At 41.1% G+C, this 18,717-nt stretch overlaps 1 protein-coding gene across 10 annotated transcripts in view; it reads left to right on the top strand.

Moving 5' to 3' along the window:
• The window catches only part of LOC140118694 (protein 4.1-like), a 105,570-nt gene extending 96,183 nt beyond the window's left edge, over positions 1–9,387 (top strand). For all 10 annotated transcript variants that reach the window (XM_072136909.1, XM_072136903.1, XM_072136910.1 and 7 more), the window contains 5 exons: positions 2–130; positions 315–416; positions 3,489–3,569; positions 4,994–5,101; positions 8,295–9,387. In XM_072136909.1, coding sequence (XP_071993010.1) covers positions 2–130; positions 315–416; positions 3,489–3,569; positions 4,994–5,092 — 411 coding nt within the window. In that variant the 3' untranslated portion in view covers positions 5,093–5,101; positions 8,295–9,387. The remainder of the gene's footprint in view (position 1; positions 131–314; positions 417–3,488; positions 3,570–4,993; positions 5,102–8,294) is intronic.
• The last annotated feature ends 9,330 nt before the right edge of the window (positions 9,388–18,717 follow it).

The following is an 18,717-nucleotide window of genomic DNA, read 5'->3' as shown; positions in this document are numbered from 1 at the left end:
GCCTCCATTGGTGAAAACAAAGACTGTAACTATATCTAATACTTCAGTCAATGAGAAGGGACAGATTCCCACAAAAGAAGTTCCCTTGGTACACACTGAAACCAAGACCATCACTTATGAAGCAGCAAAAGTAAGTGTCAGTCAGAGTTTACGCTGAATTCACCACATGCCATCTTGCATCATGTCACAGACTTGGCAGCACTGTCTTTTAGCCCCAATGGCGGCACCTTCTATATCATAGAAGGGATAGCTTTACTTGAAATATTTATCCTACAGACTTCATTGTAATGTTTGAAATTTTCTACATTTTCTAGAATGAAGACATTAACAACGATCAAGAACCTGGCATCCTGCTTACTGCACACACTATTACTTCAGAAACAACCAGCAGCACCACAACCACCCAAATCACCAAGGTAAGGTATTATTGTCTGCAGGAGAAATGTAATGCCTTGTTATGCATTTTTCCTAATTCAACTTACACAGGAAACAGCCAGACTTCAACCACAATTTTTGTCATCAAAAAGCATCAATATTTTATTAAGTTGAAAAATACTGAAAATATTTTGGACAAACACACTGTACTGGGGGGACACGCGACAACATTGGCGCAGGGCTACTGGAATTTACCGTCACAGTATCTAATAGCTCATGTGGTAACAGTACTACCTCTTTAACAACATACCAATAACACCAAATGTCTTATGCTAGTAAATCACATAGTATTATCACATCCAGTGTTCCGTACTGCAAACAGTAGGTAACAATCACTTACATGGACAACATGGAAACAAAGAAATCACAGATAAAATAGATAACAGATAAAGTGCTTAGTGCATATCCTCTATTGCTATATTCTCCTATATCTTTAAAGTGCCAAAATATAATCAATGTTACGCAGCTAGAGAGGGAAAGACCGTCTACCCCTTTCCACATGTGCAATATACAAGACCATAAAGGAGTACTTAGTGCACATTACCTGCACACCGCAGCCGCCTGCCTCTGTCCGGATGACTAACACCCTGACACGCGTTTCGGCACACTGCCTTCGTCTGGGGGTGTTCATAGATTATGGGATAAATGTATAAAGAATGAGGGACCCCCTGAGTCTCCTGTGTAATAGGATTTACAGTGATCACTACTTCATTCACTTCTGTGGAACTTCTGTAGCGCTGTATACTACTAGCTCAGTCAGTATTTGATCCCAGGCCTATTTTGCAATTTTCCAGTCAGTATATGAGAGACAAAGAATGGCACTCACCCTTCCTGGTGATTCAATCAATCTTTATTCCAGCTTGTTAAACAAACACAGCTTAGGGATAGGGAGTGAACAGTTTTTGGGGTGATTTCTATGAAAGTATACTACTTAGTCATAAGGGACTACACTATTTACAAGTTATTTCATTGGGAACAGGTGGGTGATCTTTATTCCATCCACCTTAAGGCCACCACCAACGGGCACCTCATTATATCGGATAAGGTCGCAGAAACCTCCCTTCAGAACATCTGAAGGTCTGGACAGGTCCATATCATGTGCCAGAATGAGGCAGGGGAGAAACTACATCTTTGACAGTTAGGAGACAAAGCTCAACCCATTTTGTGGAGGCGTATCTGTGTGATGTAGCTCTGGTGAATGATATAAAGTTGTATTATCTTATTTTTTACTGAAGCTGATACGTGACAATGCGACTAAAGTAACTCTGTGAACTCCTTCTCGCCTAATGCTGGGATCAGTACATTCCAATCCTCCAAGGCCCTTAATTCCCAGGAGTTGTATAGCCAAGTGAAGTTGATACCTCTTTGTGTGAGCTCTGTGTCATCTGGCTCCGAGTCTGGGTCCGGGCCTTGAGCTGGTCGAGGTGTGGTGGAAATTGCATGGTCCGAGGTGCCATCTTGGGAGTCCTGCCACGCATTTTCCCAGAGCTTTGCGGTGGTGTCCACATAATAAATCACACTCCAACCTCTTCACCATGGACAAGACCAAAGAGATGTCTTAAGACACCAGGGACACAAGGCTTGGATGGGCTAAATGACAATAGGCAAGCAGCTTGGTGAGAAGACAGCTGTTGTTACAGTTTATAGAAAATGTAAGAAACACTAGAAGACTGTTGATCTTGGGCACCGTGCAAAATGTCCCCTTGTGACTTAGGGATGATTTTGAGAAAGGTCAGCAATCAGCCCAGAATAGCACAGGAGGACCTGTCAATGAGCTGAAGGCAGCATAGTCTCAAAGATTAAGAATAGTAACACACTAGGCCTTCATGGATTAAAATCATGCAGGTCCCCACTGACCATTTGGATGATCCAAAGGAGGCATAGAAGAAGGTCATGTGGTCAGATGAGACCAAAATAGAACTTTTTAGTATCACTTGCTGGGTTTGGAGAAATAAAAAGGATGAGAACAACCCTAAAAACATCGTTCCAAACATGGGGATGGAAACATAATACTATGGGGGTGGTTTTCTGCAAAGGGGCAAGGACAGAGTGAGGATGGATTGGGCCATGTATTGCAAGATTTTGGACAAAAACCTCCTTCTTTCAGTAAGAGCATTGAAGACTCAACTACTACCATCTTCAAGTATGACAATGACCCCAAACACATAGCCAGGGCAACTAAGGAGCAGCTCTTTATGAAGCATTTCAAGGTCCTGGAGTGATATTATAACCAGTCTTCAGATCTTAACCCCTTAAGCAATCTTTGGGGGGAACAGAAAGCCTTGAAACCGGAAAGATCTGGAGAAGATCTAGACTGGGCCAAAATCCCTGCTTAGTAGATGATCTTTAACCCCTTACCGCCATGTGACATACTATTCTGTCACATGCCGGCTGTGGGTGTTTGGATGGCCCATGAGCCCTTTCCATACAATGTGGGCGTTTTGCAGCAAACACCCACCAAAACACTTGCGGGTGCAGGTGTTAACCCTTTTAAATGCCACCCAGCAATGCTACCGAAGGCATTTAACTCCTGGCGGAGTTGGATACAATCTTGGGGTCCTTCTTCTCTGAGAAGTCAGCTTTCAGTCCTGTACTCCACTGATTTACAAAAACCCCTTAACGTTGAAGTTTTTTTTTTTGTTTTTCACTTCCCTTCACAATTCAAACATTTTTTTTTTCTTTGTACGTAGCTCTGAAGGCTTATTTTTATCATAACAAATTGTACTTCTTGGTGTCGGTTTTTAATATTCCATGTCATCTACTGGGAAGCTGTTTTATTATGTTTAATTAGATTTAAAAAAAATGTAAATCTTTTATACAAAAAAAATTTGTCCATATTGCATGTTCTGAGGCCAACAACTTTTTAAAACTTTGGTGTATGGAGCTGAGTAAGGTATGATTCTTTGCAGGATAAGCTGATATTTTCATTGATACCATTTTGGGTACTGTGTTACAAGGTTTAATATTATATGCTGATTTATTCATGCAATTTTGCATAGTAGTAGTCTTATATAGTTTGTTTGATTTACATTAGTTCAATTCTTCTCCACCAGACAGTGAAAGGAGGCATTTCAGAAACCCGAATAGAGAAGAGGATAGTTATCACAGGGGACGGAGACTTGGATCATGACCAGGTACGTTGTCCAAATTCCAGTGGTTTGTTTAGTGGTTTCACAGTTGTTGTTATATTAACCGGTTAAGGACCGGGCCCTTTCCTGTTTTTTCATGTCCATTTTTCACTCCCCACCTTCAAAAATCCATAACTTTTTTTATTTTTACACGTAAAGAGCTGTGTCACTGCTTGTTTTCTGCGTAACAAATTGCACTTCATAGTGATGGTATTAAATATTCCATGCCATGTACTCGGAAGCGGGAAAAAAATTCCAAATGCAGTGAAAATGGTGAAAACCCGCATCTGCGCCATTTTCTTGTGGGCTTGGATATTACGTCTTCCACTGAGCGCCCCAAATGACATGTCTACTTTATTCTTTGGGTCGGTACGATTAAGGGGATACCAAATTTGTATAGGTTTTATGTTTTCATACATTTACAAAAATTAAAACCTCCTGTACAAAAAATTTTTTTTTAATTTTTCCAACTTCTGGCGCTAATAACTTTTTTATACTTTGGTGTACGGAGCTGTGGGTGGTGTCATCTTTTGCGAAATTTGATAATATTTTCAATGATATCATTTCTAGGACTGTATGACCTTTTGACCACTTTTTATAGATTTTTTTTATATTGATATTGGTATTTTATATTGATATTTTATAGATTTTTTTATATGGAGTCAAAAAGTCAAAAATGGCACTTTTTTGCCATTTTGAAAAAAATGGCAAAAAAGTGCCATTTTCGACTTTGGGCGCTATTTTCCATTACTAGGTTAAACGCATTGAAAAAAACGTTATCATATTTTGATAGATCAGGCATTTTCGGACGCGTCGATACCTGATGTGTTTATGATTTTTACTGTTTATTTATATTTATGTAAGTTCTAGTTCTAGGATTTGAAATTTTAGGTTTTTTTATTATAAATTTTTTTTAACTTTTTTTTTTAATTTTTCTTTTTACTATTTTTCAGACTCCCTAGGGTACTTTAACCCTAGGTTGTCTGATCGATCCCATCATATACAGCCATACTACAGTATGGAAGTATATGGGAATTTTAGAACGAAATAGCCTCGGGTCTTCGGAAGACCCGAGGCTACCATGAAGACGGATCGCCACTCCCCGATGACGTCACGGGGAGCAGCCCGTGAGCCCTCTCCATGCAGCGCGACCCGATCGCCGCCATGAATACACGGCGGGCGGTCGTGAACCGGTTAAAGGATATCTACCATCAGTTTATTATTGATAGATATCCCGTGGTCGCAGAAATAAAGCGCTAGGCAAATTAGGTTGGGGCACTCAGTATACCTCACCAAAGCACCTAAGGATGCCAATTATTTTATTGTATGCACACCCCCATTGCACTATCTCTAAACCGGTGGTAGATGTCCTTTAAATGGCAGCGCCTTGTAGTTGTGTCTCTATTTCTTAATGGTTTACATGTTCTTAGGTCCTGGTGCAAGCTATCAAAGAAGCAAAGGAGCAACACCCAGACATGTCGGTGACAAAGGTGGTCGTTCATCAGGAGACAGAAATAGCAGAGGAATAAATACAAAAGGTATACAAGTTAAAGAAGACCTGTTACAAGAATTTTACCACCCTGACTAACAATGCCTACTGGTAAAGGGTTACAAGTCCACCCCAAAGCGCCTAAAATCAGTGGGGCACTGTACCTTAACCCCTTAAGGACGGAGGGTTTTTCGGCTCATTTCTCGCTCTCCAACTTCAAAAATCCATAACTTTTTCATTTTTCCGTGTACAGACCTGTGTGAGGGCTTATTTTGTGCGTAACAAATTTTACTTTCCCGTAATGTTATTTATTTTAACATGCCGTGTACTGCGAAGCTGAAAAAAAATTCCAAATGTGGAAAAATTGAAAAAAAAACGCATGTGCGTCACGTTCTTGTGGGCTCAGTTTTTACGACTTTCACTCTTCGCTCCAAATAACACGCCTACTTTATTCTTTGGTTTGGTGCGATCGCGGTGATACCAAATTTATAAAGGTTTTATTGTGTTTTAATACATTTTAAAAAATTAAACAAATGTGTACAAAAAAGAAAAAAAAATTTTTGCCATCTTCTGACGTTAATAACTTTTTCATACTTTGGCGCACGGAGATGTGTGAGGGGTCATTTTTTGCGAAATGAGGCGACATTTTCATTGCTATCATTTTGAGGTCTGTGCGACATTTTGATCATTTTTTATTTCATTTTTTATGTTATGTAAAAAGGTGTAAAAGTCGCATTTCGGACATTTGGGCGCCATTTCCCGCCTCGGAGGTCACCGCCGCCCGTAACCGTTTTTATATTTTGATAGATCGGGCATTTTGGGACGCGGCGATACCTAATATGTCTGTGATTTTTACTGTTTGTTATGTTTTATATCCGTTCTAGGGAAAGGGGGGTGATTTGAACTTTTAATATTTTATTAATTTTTTTTATTTTTTAAACTTTTTTTTTTCTTTTTTTTTTTCACTATCTTTTAGACCATCTAGGGTACATTAACCCTAGATGGTCAGATCGCTGCTACCATATACTGCAATACTACAGTATTGCAATATATGGCATTTTTGCAGCACATTCATTACAATGAGCCACTGGCTCATTGTAACGAATCTGCAGCTGCCAGATAGCCTCGTGTCAAAAGAAGACACGAGGCTACCATGGCAACCGATCGCCGCCCCCCGATGACGTTCGGGGGCGTGGCGATCGAAAAAAAGATGGCGGCGCCCGCGCGCCGCCGTCTTTTAAATGCCGCCGGCGACTTTGCCGGCGGCAACGGGGGGGTTAATAGCCGCGATCGGTGCTAGCACCGACCGCGGTTATTAGCGGTGGGGGTTTTATGCATTATGCAAAAACCCCCACCTTTGTATGAAGAGGACTCAGCCCATGAGCCCTCTTCATACATCCCTTATACCTCTGCGCCGTAGAGCTACGGCGCAGAGCGTTAAGGGGTTAATTACAGCCGTTTTTCTGATATGCAAATTAGATTTTGTGACTCATGTCTCCTGGTGGTGACTATAATCCTGTTCTGCCAGTGAACCACTCCCCATTATTGTGACTGACAGCTTTGTGTCTCTTTAAATCACTGCAATGCAAAATTATAATTATTTATAAGAAATATTGTGTCCATTTTTCTACACTGTTCCTTGTGTTACATTCTTGTCATGTGGCCAGAGTTACATAATCACAGATCCTTTAGCCTTCTAAGAATAGCAACCTGTACCCCATGTATGTGATTACATGAAATCACAGCAGCCTCCATGGAGGATGGAGAGGAGTAGAAGTCCACGGAGGCTGCTGTGACTTTGCGTGATCACATACATGCATGGGGTACAGTTGCTATTGTTAAGAGGGTAAATGAACTCATGATGTCACCCTGGTCACATGACCAGAACTGCTAAATAGTAAGGAGGCGTAAGGCATGGGACGGAGTAGACGGGAGGGGCTGGGGGAGCAGGACATGCCCCCCTCTGAGGGAAACAATTTTTCGCTAAAAGAAGGGTGTGAGTAAGTGAATAGGGCTCTGAAGGAACCTGTCACTGGCTGTATATGTGGTGATGGCTGTGATGGCTGTTCATGCACCTATTTATAGGCAAAATGGGGGAAATTTACTGAACCCACCAAGAACCTAACTTGTCTAGCACTGATTTATTATGGTTTTTTGCTTTCCCCCCATCATGTTGTCATGAAAGATTGTGTTATTCAGGTAAGGAGATGGAGTCAGCTTCCTTCCTACTTTCCTATGGCCTGTGTTCATTGTGCATTGACAAAATACAAAGCTGCAGCTCACTCTAGTGGCCATTACTACATCACTACATTTTTTACAGCACAATATTAAATTGGTGCCACTAGAAAATATGATTTGGTGTGGCTTTTGGAGTGAAAAATGAATAAACAATAAATCCAAGTAAATCAGGCCCTGAAGGAGTTAAGTTTAGGAAATGCAGCCTCCCCCAGTAAATAAATTCCCTGCGCCAGCCACTCTTTCTATAAAAAAAAATTCACTTGGTTCTTACCTTGGCGCTCTCCTTGGCTTCTCTTCTCTCTGGTCTTTGTGTAATAGAGCGGGCAGATCCATGCGCTCTACCTGTGCGCACTCTATGATGCAGTGGTGTCACCGCTGATGACGTCATAGAACGTGACACGTCTCTGCCGCTCTATTACACGTGGAGAGGAGCCACAGGGAGCGCCGGAGTGCAAGTATAGAAGTGTTTTGGTTTTTTAAATTTTTTTTTAATCTATTCAAGTATAAGCTGATGGTCTTTTCAGCACAAGAATTGTGCGGAAAATATTGGATTATATTCAAGTCTATACAGCAGTAATGGCAAACCTTTTAGATACTGAGTGCCCAAACTACATCCAAAACACACATTTTTCGCAACGTGCCGATGCAACAATTTAAACAGTAACTTATTACTCCCTGCTGTGTTACATGTTTAAATTGTATAGGCACCTGAGGACACCAATACAGTAGAAAGAAGGAGATTAAGTTTGGATTATCATTGTAGCTTCCTTCCAGGGTCTTGGGGTGCCTGGGACTGCAAGAGGCCTTGAGTTCTGTCTGGCGAACTCTGCGCTGTGGTGATGGCATGAGTGCCCATATAGAGGGCTCCGAGTGCCACCTCTGGCACCCGTGCCATAGGTTCGCCATCACTGCTATACAGTATACTTTATTTTTTACATTCCTATTATAGCATTGCTATTTTTGATGTATAATTCTACTTATCTTTCCAATTTTTGTCTTTCCAGGTTTTTATTGCAAACCTTTAATTGGGACCATGGTGAAAGATTTTTTTTTTTTTGTTAACACAGAAAACCAGCAAGTTTCCAAAAGATGCCCCCCACCCCTGGACTGTCTCCTCAAAGCACCTGGCAAAGATGACTTTCAGACATTAGTTACAATCTTTGTTTTAACGGCACAAGCCATTTTACATACTCCAGTTTTCTGATGAAATAGAAATCTATCAATGTGACAGTGCTCCATCTATCTGGAGGGTTGACATTTTAAAAGAATACAAACAAAAAAAAAATCCTTATAGAAGATGTAAAGTTCATCTGAAAGTTGTTGTATCCTGTGAATTATGAATGTGACTATTATATGAAGACACTGGACATTTAGTTTTAGTGAGCGCTTCAGTTGAGGTGTCTGAGGATGTGTAGGACACAGGTGATATGTAGCTTGCAGAAACGATATTGTTCACAACTGGTATAGAGATGTCTTTGTGTTTATCATCTTTTATTTTAGCTTTTGGAAGTTAAATTCCACTTGGGTCACACTCCGTGTCATGTGATTCACCATAGTTCAAACTGTGTGTGTTACTCACCTGTATTACTGCTTAGTTATGAAATAGATCATCTCTCTGGCACATTACGGGTTTTATTACACTTTTCATGTGGCACTATATAAGTAGAGATTCCAACTCCTAACATCCTCCACAGTATCTTCTCCTGTTTGTTTGTATTCCGTCACCATGGGATTCATGAATGTTTCCTCTACATCTCAATCTGAATTTCCATGGTAAGGAGGACACAGGGGTGAGGGTCATTTGACTGAAACAAATGTGTGCGAAATCTGCGTTTTTAAGCATTTTCGTATCTTTACAATAATTGAATCTCATTCAGAGGTATTTACAAGTAAAACAACTCATGATGTATTATTTTCTACTTTTAAATAATGAAGGATATTTGTAAATGTGGTTTAATTCAATTTTTTTTATATATAAGTTGTGATAGATCGTACTTTAGCACATTTTATTGGCTTTTGAGGTGTGACAAGTAAAGTTCTCATCATGTTGTTGCAGGATTGCACATTGAAGTAAATATTTGTAGCTTCTGAAACGCGTCTGGTATTTTCTTTTTCATTTTATTCCACTCAATACAACTTCTTTCCAGAAAAAAAAATCATCCGTTGTCACAGGCATTTATCTGAGAGCAAGACAGAGGAAAAGGTCCAGCTGATTTCCATACTTCACATTTGTCACCACTTCAACAAAGATTCATTTAACTTGCACCCCCTGCACAGGAACATGGGTGAAAATGGACCCATGTGCAGCTCAGATCCGAATTCCAATCCCAGTGCAGCGGACAGGATAGTGAAATGTGAGGCATAGTGTGTATGCCAACACTGTTGACCGCACTGCAGTCGACCAGGGACAGGGAGTCCTTGCATCGCATTTCCTGTTTTAACCAGTACATAAGACAGTTTCCACGGAACCAGCATGTTCATGTCCAGGGCACTTTACTTGTATGGACAGATCTAATTTAATGTTTATGGCATCCTAAATTGCTTGTTTGCTTCCTTTGTTTAGTATATCAACAGATAAATATTTATATAGCAGTTAAAACCTTAATATATGTTTTGTCTGATCATACATCTTGTCTTTGTGTAATATAAAGAACCAAGATCTTCTTGGCAGTGGTCTGTATCCTGGCATCACTAGAGTTGTTAGGGGTCATGCCAGGCAGAACGTGGTATAGAATGATGGTGCACCCACCTACAAACAATGGAAGCCTCACTCTTTATCAGACATAAAATACTCTTCTTGCAGTGAACAGCTCAGTTTTAAGATGTGTTGTGTTAAATTACACACTTAACTGGGAATACCGGGGGACCCCAGGCCTCAATGTTAAAAAAGAAAACACTGTAGGATGGCTAAATTTATTTTTTTTTAGCCACCAGCATTTTTTTAAATAATTTTTTTTGTTAACACAGAAAACCAGCAAGTTTCCAAAAGATGCCCCCCACCCCTGGACTGTCTCCTCAAAGCACCTGGCAAAGATGACTTTCAGACATTAGTTACAATCTTTGTTTTAACGGCACAAGCCATTTTACATACTCCAGTTTTTTTGGGTTTTTTTTAGCCACCAGCATTTTTTTTAATAATTTTCTTTCCTCCATCAAGATTAATGGAAGAAAAAAACCTTGCAAATACACACTACAGAGGCTGTTGTACTATGATCTGAATGCAACATTGATTTATAGAGTTTCGGCTTAATTTACGATGTGGTTCAGGACTGATATAGTTAAAAAAAAAAAAAAATGATATCCTGCAGTAGGCCTTTGTAGCCGGGAAACACAGATTCCACATCTGGATCCAATCACTTCCTCCCAGAAGAGACGGCTATGAAATGTTCTTAAATCCCATTACTCAATACCTACGCCATTTAACTAGTGCTGTACAATACCCATATATATGGCCTGTACTGCAAACTAGTAGTAAGCACATCTCTCTATATAGATAATGGATATAGCAGCCCTGAACCATGAAAAACTGTATTGGCATCATTAAGCAAGTGATGACTTCATCCTTACACTGGACAAGTTCTTTATTAAGCATATTAATACTTCTTTTCTCTCTAAGATAAATAGCACAGATGCATGTTTTCATTAAAGTCACTGCCAAAAACGCCACCCAAAATGTGAGAAGTGGAGAAAAACAACGAAAACTACTATTCAAAATGTGTACATTTTTTGCAGATCTCAACCTTTTGCAATATTTTTTGCATTGCAGGTTTTATTTGCAGCATGTGGATGAGATTTTTGTATGCTGTTACTGTTGAGTAAAGCGGGTTAGTCACCAGAAGGCTGACTCTGGAAGTCTCATCGTCTCATGGAAATACATAAATATACTGTGTGTAGAATTGTAAAACTATCCACATAAACTTGGCTGTTTTCATTCTTGACCATCATTTACATCGATTTTGGACCTCATGTACACGAAAAGATGCTCGCTCGGGGGGAAGGGGAGGAGCGCTTCTCCATTGAAATGCAAGCAGCTGCACCGTAATACTGCACAGTATAGAACGTGTCCTATATTTTTCCGTGCAGCTGTCCGACTTGCTCACAGTGCGATGTGACAGCGCATGCTCACCATACAATGAGCCATAGAGGTCTACATTCGTGTGCATGGGACCTTATACTGTAAACTGACATGTCATGCCATCACTGTGGGAATATAGTTGTGGATTTAATTATTCCTAAAAAAGAGAGCAGAGGAACCTTCACCGATTTAGGATGGCCTTGCCCATTTAATACTGGCCAATAAATGCACATAGGGGGGATTTACCACAACAGGGCACATTCTGGTTTCTTTCCAAATCCCCTCTTTCCTTCCAGCACAATGGCCCACATTTACTAAAACAGTGCACGAGAAAGAACAGGCAAAGTCCAACAGAAAACAAAAAAATGCATGGTGTTTAACCCCTTAACATTCTGCTCCCCCTGGCACAGAGGTGCGGGGGGTGTATGATGATGTCTCATGTGGTGAGCCCTCTTGATGCAGAAGTGGGGTTTGCTGCATATTGCAACAAACCCCCACCACAAATCTCTCCCGATTGCGCCAGCCGTATTTAAAACATGGCATGCGGGCGCCGCCATCTTGGTTCTGATCGTCGTTCCCCTGAAAGTCAGACCCGCGGCTGTCTGGTTTCTGCAGATTCGTTACAATGAGCCAGTGGCCCATTGTAATGAGTACTGTGCAAAAATGCCATAAACTCCAATACAGTAGTATTGCACTATATGGTAGGAACAAACAGACCGTCTAGGGTTAATGTACCCTTGAGGGTCTATAAAATAGTAAAAAAAAAAAAAAAGAACATTCAAAAAAGTTTCAAAAATCATTAAAAAAAAAAAAGTAAAAAACCTAAAAGTTCACCCCCCCTTTCCCTAAAACTGATATAAAATGTAATAAACCGTAAAAATCATAGATACAATGGGTATTGCTGCGTCTCAAAATGCCTGATCTATCAAAATATGGAGCATGAACTGAGTGCACAGTTAAACAGGCGTGTGCCACAATTACGTTGGCACAGACTGCTTAGTCTGGACAATGTGGACTAGACAGCACAATGTGGGCTAGTAAATTTTGCATAGTATGAAGATATTTCTGTGTTAAAGGGGTTTACCCATGAAAGAAAATTCTCAAATTTCAATAATAAAGATAAAATAAATTTACATAATAAAGATAATGTTCAAAGGACACCTGTCATCAGGTCTCTGTCACTATTTCTGTCACCACTACCTGTTGGAGCAGCTCACAAGGATTCCATCCCTACCTTTATCTAGTCAATTCATACATTAATCACTCTAAAATCATCTTTTTTATTATGTAAACAAGGCTGGTTACATGATCAGAGGCAGTGATGTTAGCCCTCCCCTCTCCTCCCCCTGCTCATGTCTGTGTGTAATGTATAGTAAAGCTAGTGTCTGTGCTTTATCTGCTGACATGCTCTCCCTCTTAATACACATGTGAGAAACACAGACATCAGTTACACAAGTACCTGACATGTTCTGCTATAGCATGGCTGCCTGGAGCTGTTGTATCTCTCCTATACACACACAGACTGCAGGGGGCATGGCCGCCAGCACCAGGAAGCACATGGAGGAGTCATTACGTCATTATACAGGCTGTGAGTTAAGCACTGGGGGTGTGGCTGTGCCTCTCACTCATGAATAAGCTGGACAGCTTGAATATGATAATGTCTCATTGGACATCAGGTCATTTGCATACAGCTTTAGGACCTCATTGCATAAGTTTACAGGCATGTAAAGGGACAAATAAGTGATAGAGGCAATGCTTTCTAATGGGAGTTTATGAAAATATATTTAGTTTAAGGGGTTAATTTGCCTGATGGGTTCTCTTTAACCCCTTACTTCACAATTTTACTGCTGTTTTAGCTCCTATCACTCAGTGATGGTCAGTGTATAATCCCAGAGTGTGGGTGAGACTCTTTAAGAAGACAGTTCATGATTCTTCTAGTTCTGTAGGCTGGCAGTGTGGTTTTAGATTATCAGGGTACAAGGTTTACATACGCTATCATTTACCTTCCGAACTAGTATCTGACATAGCGAGATGAGATAAGATGATGAGATCCATGAGATGCCTATTACACACAATGTCACAGTCGGCTCTACCACAACACACTGTCAGATCTGATGTGCCTAACTCCCCCTTCCCCCCTGCCTGTAGCTTTGCTCTGCTCCCGCTGTAATGTGGTGTTTGCCGGCAGGAAGTGAGTGTGCGTGTTTAAGGTCATCCTGGAGTGCCTGTTGCAGGGACCAGAGAGCAGCTTGCCTCTGCGGTGACCCGAAAGTCAGAAGATCCAGTGTTGGAAACCACGGGCAACTGAAATTGTGTACACCCCAACTGATAGAGACAGATTGGAATTATATCTGTGAAATGCTGTATTTTTGTTAATAATAGTGAATAAGAGAATGTGTTATTTTGTTATCCTGAGTACATTTAAGAAACTTGTCTTCGTGGGAATTTCCCCTTTAATACTTTATGAACAGTATAAACCGTAAATAAGCCAAGGAATGTTTATCATATGCCATACTACTGCTATATTCCACCAAACATTGCTATTAAGGGAGAACATCTTCATACTAGGGAGCCATATGGAAGCACAGTAACACTGAACATGAAGTTCCTACAGTTCTGCATGTGGATCTCCTGTATGCCTGACACCAAAGACCTGAACATGGGACAGCTGCAGTACGAGAGTAATGTGCTTAAATTGTGTCATAAGAGAGACCTCTGCTAAAGGCTAGTCATTTATTTGGTGGCAGGACATGATAAATACACTGGACTCCATCATTAGCCTATATACAAGACATTCACATTTTGCTTTTCTTCTTTTATACAAAGAGGGCAATATTGTGTAATGATATCTGTATAGATAAGGACTTGGTGTCTTGTATAAGCTATGCTTTAGGGGGTTGTCAGTTTCAGAATATGTTAAAAGTATATTGGAAAATTGTATAACTTTTCATTATACAAACAATAACATTTATTTGCTGAAACTGCACAATTCATTAATCTTTTGGAACAAGATATAGCCTAAGGTTTGCATTATTTTCCCTTATATTGTGAAACTTTAGGCCACTTCGGGTACAGTCTCTTGGCTACTCTCTCTGCTCCCCTCTGATGCATCATGTAATTTTGGATCGCCATCATCCACAATTTCCAGTCTTGGCCAACTACGACACTTTTGACCTCTATGAGGAACCTGCAGCATGCCTTCTTTTACAGATCTCATACTCATATTTAACTTGACATCAGAGCTGTAGCACCTCTCTGCTTCTTCCTTGAGTTTAATTCTCTCACCCAGTTGTGGTAAGGATGAAATACATGGATCAGAGTGTATACTAACAAGAGAAAGCGACAGGTCGTTCATTGGGGGACACAAAAGTTGTGCCCTAATTAATATATTCCTTCTGTTGTCCAGTTCTCCAGAACTGTCATTCCATGTGTTCTGAGCCTGGATCTTTATCCCACTATTAGCAGATAAAGCCATGTCTGTGTGTCCTTGTGTGACGGCACTGCTTTGGAGGAGCCTTCTTGTTTCCATGTCACGGTTTTCATAGAGTAGTGTGTTAGCACATATGAATACAAATAGACCAAATCCCATTATGACAGGGCCAATCAGCCTCAGTCTCTCCAGAGATTGCTGGGGTTGTGAAGGAGGCAAAGATGGCGATTGGCTGTTGGATTTGTGAGGCCAATAGCCAATGACAGCCACAGTAAGACCTATTAATACAAGAAATACACCTACAAATAGAAAAGCTCCAGGAAGTGAGCGAAGACGAAGCTGTCCTTTAGGCGGTGAATCAACCGGAGGAGGAGAAGATCGGCATCTTCTGAAAAGGCCCAAAAACCGAGGGAACAAGCGCACATCCAGATGAGGTGTGGTTAATCGTTTCATGATGAAAAAAATCTGTCCGTAGACAAAATAAAGAGGACAAATTCTTAACTTTAATGTAAGGTCAGTAACTTCATTGTGAGAAGTAGAAAAAAGTTGATACTCTATCCAACACAGTCTGTTATTACTAGGGAACTATCAATTTATCACCCGTTGACCATAGCTGCTGTTTGTGGCTCACATACTGCCTTCAAGTTTAATTTAACCCCTTCCCGCCAAAGCCCTTTTTCATTTTTGCATTTCCTTTTTTTTAGCCGTACCTTAAAAAATCTATAACTTTTTTATTATTCCATGTAGAGAGCTGTGTGAGGGCTTGTTTTCTGTGCACTTCATAGTGACTGTATTTAATATTCCATGCCGTGTACTGGGAAGCAGGAAAAAATTCCAGGTGCAGTGAAAATGGTGGAAAAACTTATTTGTGCCATTTTCTTGTTGGCTTGGATTTTACGGCTTTCACTATGCACCCCAAATCACATGTCTACTTTATTTCTTGGGTCGGTGGGATCAGGGGCATACCAAATTTGTATAGGTTTTATAATATTTTCATACATTTACAAAAATTAAAACCTTCACATTTATTAAAGGTTCTGCACTGCTTTCTTTAATTGTAAAGTGTGGGATGAGGGGGGGGGGGGCAGAAATGTTTTTTTTACCTCATCAGCTGCCAGTCCTGCCCATAAAATGGCTAGAGATGGAGAACTGTCCATGAGCAATCTATCTGCCATGATCTTATGATGGTTTTCATAACTACAAGCTTAAAGGAAATCTACCATTTGTTTTTATGCATTGTGAACCAAACGTACCTTGAGATTGTTGTAGCTACACTGATGCAGAAACATATCTAGTTTTAATTCCTGACCCGAGTGGTTTTGCTCAAAAGACAATTATAAAATTCAGGACCTTGATAAAGCTGGTTGTTGTACATAAAATAGCTGCCTCAACTGTCCAGACAGGACTAATCAACCTGAGCTGGATGACTCAAACACAGCAGCTAGAGGATTGTGCAGCAATTGATTAATTCTACCTGTCAGGGACAACAGATTGATTACATAATTCTCTGAAGCAGGAGAAGAGGAGAAGCGCCTGAGCTGCCACACGAGCAACAGAGAGTCTTTCCTACAAGGTTCTGGAAGGTAGATAGATCATGAATAGTTAGGATTTCATGATTCTCCATCTGCAGACATTTTATGGACAGGAATTGCGGCTGACATTTCTGAACCAGGGGCTTTACTTTACGTATATGAATAATGCTGTGCAGAACTTTTATTTTATATATATATATATACAGGGCCGGATTAAAGGCGGGACTCCCGGGGCTCGAGCCCCGGGGCCCCCACCAGATGCCACCCCCTGCGCCTCCCCTCCTGAGCCGACATCTCCCTGAAGCCCGGCCGCATCCCTGGCACAGGAGACTGCCAGTGCCACCTTCCCGCCCCCCGGCACAGGTCACAGCCTCCCCATCCGCCCATCTGCTTGCATGTTCATGACTACCGCCCCACGCCAGCCGTCTGCCTATTCCCCTGCAACGCTGAGCCACACGCCCCCCCCCGGAAAAGTTGACTGCCTCCACACCCGCCCACACGCACGGCCATCCAAGCAGCCCCGCTAGTACTGGCGCCACCCCCACCCTCCGCAACTCCCCCCGCCGGAAAAAGCACCTGGCTGAACACCGCTCCCCTCCCCCGGCCGAACAAGCAACTGCCGCCGCCCCCTGCCCGAAAAAGCACCCACCCTCAGCCACTCCACCCACCCGAACAGGGTCCCCCGCCCCCTCCTAACAAGCGAACCCCCCCCCCCCCCCCGTACAAGCAATAGTCCGTCGAACAGTCACCTGGAAATGTAAGTATATATGTAAATATGTATTTGTGTGTAAATATGTATTTGTGTGTAAATATGTAGGTGTATATATATGTGTATACAGTGTACGGCCGCACACTCGTAAGAGGATAGAGCATGCTCTATCCTTTTGCGGTGTACAGCGCGGATCAGCACCCTACCGCTGCCGGCCCGCCATTGCCCTCTATGGGGACATATATGCGGCCGCAAATTTGCGGCCATATGTACGTTCCCCCCCAGACGGCCGTGTAAATATGTATATACTGTGTATAAATGTGTATATATGCATCTGTTGTGTATATATGTGTATATATGCATCTGTTGTGAGGCGGCTGTATGTAGCTGTGTTACTGGGGATGAGGCGGCTGTATGTAGCTGTGTTACTGGGGTTGAGGTGGCTGTATGTAGCTGTGTTACTGGGGGGACGAGGTGGCTGTATGTAGCTGTGTTACTAGGGGTGAGGCGGCTGTATGTAGCTGTGTTACTGGGGATGAAGCGGCTGTATGTAGCTGTGTTACTGGGGATGAGGCAGCTGTATGTAGCTGTGTCACAGCTGGGATAGTGGAAAGTGAGCAGGAGGACGTGTATGCATGCTAGACCCAATGGGAGCCACCAGATTTTGCGCCCAGGGGCCCCCATCAACCTTAATCCGGCCCTGTATATATATATATATATATATATATATATAATATAACGTGTGTGAATTATCTAATATCCTGCCCCCTACACTTGCGCAAAAGTTTACAGAGGTTTATTTACTTGGAACTGCTAAAAAAAAAAGATAACTTGGGAGGGCAGAGAAAACGGATTAAAGAGTAGAAGTAGTAGCTTATTTGCGAACATTGTCCACTCAATAACGGGGAAACAAAGAGAAAATACCCATAAGGAATGAGTGAACCTCCACTTAAAAGTATTTATTTTCTAATCGAGAATGCTGAGCGAACTTGATGAACAAACCTACATGGACAAATATTTAATTCACTATGATATATTTTCCTGACCACACATTAAATTATACTTCCAGCTATGATCCAAGCAGTTTCTAGATAAACTGGCATGCCTGGTCTCATTAGTCTCAATTCCTTAATATTTCTAGGATTACAAATCTTTTCTGCTGTTTCAGTGTCCATTTTGTTCAGCTAAAGATTACTTCGCAGCTTCTGTATTACTTATTTGTTTCTTAAGACCCACACAAGTCTTAATATGTAGTGGATGACGATGTAATGCTCAGTGAATGACAGCAGTAGTCTTTTATAGTACCACTTAAAAGTTAGAATTGAAATAGAAATGGAAGCCAAATAAATGCTCTGTCTAAGCACTTAGTCATTCATCTTTGGGCATAGAACATTCCCACACAGCCAAGGTCAGCCGTGTCCAGGGAAATACGGCAAGAAGGGCCTTATATGGCATAATAGAGAGAGATATCAGAGAAGATTCCTCAAGCTTAAATCCATACATATCTATTTCATTATATATTCTATTTATCTATATCAATTAATAAATATGTATGGATTTAAGATTGAGGAATATTAACCTTAACACTACAAATGCTGTGACACAAAACACTCCCAACTAACAAGTGTAAAACATGAAATGTTATTAAAAAATGGATAAACCAGGGACACTTACTTACTGT

The sequence above is a fragment of the Engystomops pustulosus genome, chromosome 2 (genome assembly GCF_040894005.1).
Source record: "Engystomops pustulosus chromosome 2, aEngPut4.maternal, whole genome shotgun sequence".
NCBI lineage: Eukaryota > Metazoa > Chordata > Amphibia > Anura > Leptodactylidae > Engystomops > Engystomops pustulosus.
Note: the sequence above shows the minus strand (reverse complement) of the source record. Positions and strands in the feature narration are given on the sequence as shown.